The following is a 6,601-nucleotide window of genomic DNA, read 5'->3' on the forward strand; positions in this document are numbered from 1 at the left end:
CAATAGTCTGTAGGTCCTCAGGCAGGCAGCTGCAACAAAGAAACAGGAAGAAGACGACCATGGACACAGAATAGAAAAGACACATCTGTTTGGTCTTCCATAATTTTTAATACAAGTTTTATACCACCTGCACCAGTATCATCTTGCCCTTCCTTAAAAGAGAAGAGCAACAGGCAAGGGGTCTTCTGACTCTTTTAATTAATAACAAATTATTACCCTTCTTTGGCAAAATTTAGGTTTTTATTGAGCTTATATGAAAATAAGCAGTCTTTTTGGCTATGGAAGTTTCTACCCAAGTATTATGCAAAGTCATTGCAAGATTTTTGTGCTTAAAATTTCATTGCATCTGTTTAAGTCACCCTTTAATCCTGCTGCGTGTCACTGCATGCCTCCATCTCAGCGGAGCCCTGGGGCCTGGAGCTCCACTCTGCCCCCGGATGAGGGCTGTGCTGGGCGGGGATGTGGGAGCTGTGCTCGTGCTGTCTGAAGCAGGGGGCCCTCTCTCAGGCCGGTTCCCTCCTCCTTAGAGTTCTCAACCCGATGATTTGTTACCAAACAGTACTGGTTTTAATTATAGATGAACTATGGTGCTATTTTGGTAGAACTAAAATGTTTTAATTGTTATATCTTCTTTTCATTGATTTTTCAGCAAACAGAACAAGAAGTAGAAACAGTATTGGATAAGGCAATGGTCCTTTTAAGGTTGATGCAAGAAAAACGTACATTTGAATGTTATTATAAGCAACACTTGGCAAGGAGACTTCTCACAAATAAAAGTGTTTCTGATGACTCTGAAAAAAATATGATATCTAAGTGAAAGGTAAGCGGTACACAAGATGGAATGGAGTCTGTCCAACCAACTGATGTTTACCACATGATTAAACACTAGTAGCATATGATTAGAAAATACTTAATTTAGTTAAAATCTTTTTTAATTAGCAAAGGTAGATTTTTTTTTTTGAGCAGGCTATACTGTAGTTCAGGTTCTGGGGCATGCACAGTTGGCTGGAAATTCTCTTGGTATGACAGGGCACGTTCATGGAAATGGGGAGTATCACCATATAGTTCTGTTTCACAAAGTGTGGTCCGTAGACTACCTGTACCCATTACCGCCTGAGATGCTTGTTAAAAACAGAGTTCTGGGCCCTACCATCAGGAAGGCATATCAGAATCTGAAAGAGTCTGGGAATCTACATTATAAAATAGAATCCTTGGGTTATTCATAGAGCAACTCTTGGAAAGATTTAGAAAAGATGGCAGTAGCTTGGAATAGTTTATTTCTTTGTACATTTTCTCATCCAAAAATCCCTCATTTATTTATGTTTGTGTTTTTCCTCCATAGACTGAATGTGGATGTCAGTTAACATCAGAACTGGAAGGAATGTTTAGGGATATGAGCATCTCAAGCATAACTATGGATGAATTCAGGCAACATCTACAGACAACTGGGGTAAGATTCTCCACTTATTTCTACTTTTAAATGAAATTCATTCATGTAAAGTCTTTTTGTTTTTAATTAAAGCATCGTTGATAACAATATTACATTGGTTTAAAGTATATGACACTGTTATTCATCAGCTCATGTAGTCTTCTGCAGTGGGCATTTTCATCCATTATCAGAACTGAATTGCTGGGGTTGGTTCCTTAAATGTCATGAGAGACAACATATGTATTGTCCGAGTGCTTTAAAAATCATTTTCCCCCAGATAAGCTCTTCTTCTAACTATCAATGTTAAAATACTTATTTCTTACTCTTCTAAAACTAAGTTTATCCTCCCTACATGAAGGAACGCACTGAACATTTAATGAACAATGATTCTGCTGCTGTAACCATTCTAGATCACGGAAAGAATCATGGGCCGAGACAGGCGTCCTGAGTTTTAGTGCTCTTGCTTTCACTCGCCCTCAGCACCCAGCGCTGTGCTGTAGGAGACTTGTTTCCCCGCTGTCCTGTGCCTCAGTCTCCTCATTCACATCTGTAAGATCAGCCTAAATGGGCCTGATGTCTGACGAACTGAATATTAAACACTGACACCAGTGCATTTTAAATGTGATTTTGTATTGTGACTCCCAAAAGGCAGTAAGCTAGAATCTATACAGCTTTGGAGTCCAGTGGGGGTTTTGTGAGGATTCAGTGAAGTTCAGAATTTTGTTTCTTTCTAACTGTTTTTCAACTTCACCTTTAACCATAAGTTTTAGAGAACTCCAGCTTTTCTTTGACATTTTCTCTCTCAAGTAATATGTACAGCTTTGTAATTAAGATATGCCACACCCATGAAAGAAATTTGGAGATCTTTTCTCTGATATTTAAATATGAGATCACTTCTACTGGTTCCACAGTCTCTTCACAAGTAAAATAAATGAAAATACCTAATTCTATAGAAATGGGCATTTATATATATTAAGGCATTACTGGGACTTCTGGTCCCTCTCCATTTTCAATAGTTGTATGATTTGCCTCCTATTTGTAGTGTAGAAGGGCTGAAAGCAGGAAAGATAAAAGTCTATGGTAAATTTGGGTGGGGAGAACCTGAATAATGCGATCATCCTAGATACTTTTGTCTTTTTTAGATTGTTCAGGGATTTGTAACTTTATTCTAATACATTGATACATATTTTCATCTGATTCAGTTTTTATTACTGTTCATTCTTATTCTATGACTAACTTTACATATATGGAGAGCTATAGGGGGACAACTAGTCAGAATAAATACTCTGTTGAAACTACCTGTAAGGAAAGGTTCAACACCCTTACTGTTTTAGGTATTGTTGAAAATTACCTGGGCTGTGATCTTGAAGGCCCTTTGACAAGAAAATTAGATTCTTTGCTCTTGACTACTTTGTTGGGGTTGTCTCATTTAAAAAGAGGGAGAGAATGATTATTCAACATAATGATTTCATCAGATCTGTTTGCCTTTCAGTTGTTTAAAGTTTGTGAGTTTTCCAGACATAAATCTTGATTGTTCAGACATATTTTTCACTCTGGTAGAGTATTTAGTAATTTGTTAACTACAGTAAGAAGAGTACTTATCAAGATGCTCCATTTTTTCTGCTAATTTGATTGCAGATTCCACTTAAATATAAGGCCACTATTTATAAGGAATTATTGGCTTTTTTATAATTGTTTATCCTAAGAACCTTAAGCTCTAAATTTCCTAAGCCTTAATCTGCATTAGACAGATTTGATGAAAAGTGACAGATTAATCAAAACAGATCTTGAGCTTTCTGAAATCTTTGAGCCCTTTTAAAATATCACCAATCTGGCAGCTGATGATTCTTTGTAACTTTCTTAAAGGTTCTTGGTCTGTTGAAATATCCCAAGACACTGGCTCTTCACTTTCATTTAGAAGTCATAAAATAAGTACTTTCTTGAAATTCTAATAATAATTGTGGTATATTTTATTTAGCTAAACCTTAAGCTGAAATAAATTTAAGTATTTGTCCATTTTTTCCTCTGTTTTTAATTTTAAAACAGGGACAGGGTAAGGACAACCATCTTACAATCATTTTTTGTTTATATCACAAATCACGTCATATCCTTAGAGACGTTTCTGGTACCTCTGTCTGTGTATTTGCCCCTGTCATGTGCTATCTGAATATAGGCTGAGTGGCCTCAAAATATTGCTGAGATAGTTAGAAATAGATGATACAAACTTCTAGTAATAGTTCTTTAAGGTTTCTTTTTCCTTCTATTTAACAAGTAATTCATCAAGTGTTTTCTGTGCAAAGCATTGTTGTAGAAGTGGGTATACATAGCAGAACAAAATAGACACAAATCCTGCTATGATGGAGCTTACATTCTGATCTGGGAGACCGATAATGAACCAGATAAATAAACATAGCACCTTAGCTGCTGATAGGAGCTGCAGAGGAAATCTGCAGCAGGGAAATGTGGTTAGGAAAGGCCTCCTTTAGAAAAAATGACATTTTTGAGCAAAGACTTGAATGTTAAGAAATTGTGTGGATATATGGGAGAAAGATTAAAAGACTTCATTGTCTAGGATGTATCGAATCAAGTTGTGACCCCCTACTCTCAATCCCCAATTTTGACAAATACAGACAGTTGTCCAACCTTCTCTTTTCATCCTCTGAGAATCTCTGCTATGATCATCTCTCCTATGCATCATCTAAGATTTCTAGTTGCAGTTTTTCTAAAGTGGAGTAAACAATTAGTAGATATGTGGGGAGAAATCTGACCATGGAATACTTGTTTATATTGTTCAATTCCTCTCTTTTAAGAATCTGTTATCAACAAATCATGAAGGTTAGATAAAAATCGAGTAATGGTTTAGAACAAGCTGTGAATATCAATAATAAAGATAATATTTCACCCTTAAAAATTCCTATTGATACACTTTATTGTTTTCTTTAAAATTAAATTTGTTCAAAGAATAAATAATTGTGACAGTATTTCTAACATATATTTTCTAGAGGTAGTCATACATTATACAAATATTTAGATCACCTACTATGTAGGACTGGATATACAGTGTCCCATGGAGAGGTTGTTAAAATGTGAACTCCATGTAAAAAACAAGTTTTGTCAATGTAGTTAAAATGTGAATGGGATATTAGAAATAAGTTTGTATGTTAAAGTGGTTTAAAAGATTTAACAGCTGAGATAAAAGATAGTATCGTAGAAATTTCTTTAAAATGACGGTGATATATGGTCCCTTGATATTTTATCTGTAAATTAGCTTACAAGCCAAAATTTTACACTTCTCAGTGACACCAGTAAGACTTTGTTCACATGCATAGTTATCCTTTGATTAGTATTTTATAAGGCCAACAATGTAAGCAATAATTATAAATATTTGCCAAGATAGTTAAAATTTAGAATACACGGGGATGGGTTTAACCTTTAAGAAGAGTTATGTGCTAGATATTGGACATGGAGCTAACTACTTTGATAACTCTAACACAGTGTCAATGTGGAATGGGCAACAAATCCTAGTTCACTGGGGGGCATATGTCTTTCTTTCTGCACAGGTATCTTTAGGTGATGTTGACCTCTCAGTCCGGGTGCTAATGACAGGATACTGGCCCACTCCATCAGCCACACCAAAGTGCAACATCCCACCAGCCCCAAGACATGCTTTTGAGATATTCAGAAGGTAAACAGAAATACTTCTTTGCTTTTCTGAGTGCAAATAATTGTTCAAAATTTAAATAAATTTGAGGATTGGTAGTTTCCCTGATTGAGTCTATACTCCATTTTTAACCTCATGTTCTAAAGGAGAAGTTATTATCCCCATGCTTTTCAACTTGTAAGAAAGAGCTGTATACATTCTTTTCAGAGGAATGTTTCTTAATGTCTTTTCTTCAGTATTCAGTGCATGGTTAGGAGTATATTTTGTGTTGTTGATGTCTGCCAGTGGCTTAGGGTGAATTGATTATGAAGAAAGGTGGTCTTTAGAACAGCAGTGACTGAGCAGAGGCCAGGGGCAAGTGTACCAGTAGAAATTATTTAGTATGCTACGTTTATCATTTAATACCTAGTGTAATCACTTAGGTCTTTTTCCCTCTATCTCCATCTCCCTCCCCCCTCCTTTTATTGTTTCCTTTTCTGTAAGTTACTAGAGCTGAACTTGATTCCTGAGATTTCCTTGAGCTTTCAAAGTCTCCCTTCCAGACACATTTGTTAAAGTTGTTATCCTGTGGTTATAATTTCTCACGTATAAATTGCATGATTCTCTGGAACCTTATTTGATTTGCTGAAGGTTTTACTTAGACAAACGCAGTGGCCGACAGCTCACGCTCCAGCATCATATGGTTTCTGCAGACCTCAATGCCACCTTTTATGGATGAGGTAAGAAGGATAAAAATTGATAGTTTGAACATATTTATATTAAGTAACTTAAAAGTAGTCTGTAGAAGTGATTTGTGGATTTTTTGGACATGCATAAATTATTAAAAATAATTTTTAGTAATTATTAAATAGGGTATATTTTTCTGTTTCAAATATTAAATGGGGGGAACATAGCTCCTTGATTTATTTACTTCTATTCCTTTAGTTGTTAACTTAATTTGACAGTATAAAGCCTACACCAGCAATCTTCCTTAAGGAAAAAATAATAGATACTTACACATTTTATTTATGTGTAAATTATTAGACTTGAAATAGTATTGCATAAAATAAAATGAAAATTGATTTGATGGATACAAAACTGTGAGTCTTTTTAAAATTCTCAGTACCCTGTAATCCTTACTGCCAATAAATAAAAATCAGGAAAGTTAATACTTGAGATTTGTGAGATGTACAAAATGTTACTAAAGTGAATATTTAAAAATTAACAATATTCTAGTGAATTGAATTGCCTTATTTTTACAATGTGATTGCTTTTTCATATCTAAAATCATGAGATTTAGAGTAATGATTTACTTGTATTATTTGATGTAATCAGTCATTGACCATAAAAATAGAAAAATAAAAAAAACTCTTAAAACATTAAAGAAAAACTTTTACATGACATTATTGGAAATGTCTATATATATTCTAATTTTTATATTTAATGAAAATGGAAAATATTCCTAAAAATTCATTTAGGTGAATAATGTTTGACAGTATTATATATTCAAGTGGAAATGGGAAGGTCATACT

General features: G+C 34.6%; 1 protein-coding gene across 1 annotated transcript in view; it reads left to right on the top strand.

Annotated features, from left to right (window-relative positions):
• LOC140847987 (serine/threonine-protein kinase TAO1-like) overlaps nt 1-1,465 on the top strand; it is a 230,117-nt gene extending 228,652 nt beyond the window's left edge. The window contains exons 20-21 of the mRNA XM_073230034.1: nt 650-820; nt 1,343-1,465. Coding sequence (XP_073086135.1) covers nt 650-817 — 168 coding nt within the window. The 3' untranslated portion in view covers nt 818-820; nt 1,343-1,465. The remainder of the gene's footprint in view (nt 1-649; nt 821-1,342) is intronic.
• The last annotated feature ends 5,136 nt before the right edge of the window (nt 1,466-6,601 follow it).

The sequence above is a fragment of the Manis javanica genome, chromosome 2 (assembly GCF_040802235.1).
Source record: "Manis javanica isolate MJ-LG chromosome 2, MJ_LKY, whole genome shotgun sequence".
Taxonomy (NCBI): domain Eukaryota; kingdom Metazoa; phylum Chordata; class Mammalia; order Pholidota; family Manidae; genus Manis; species Manis javanica.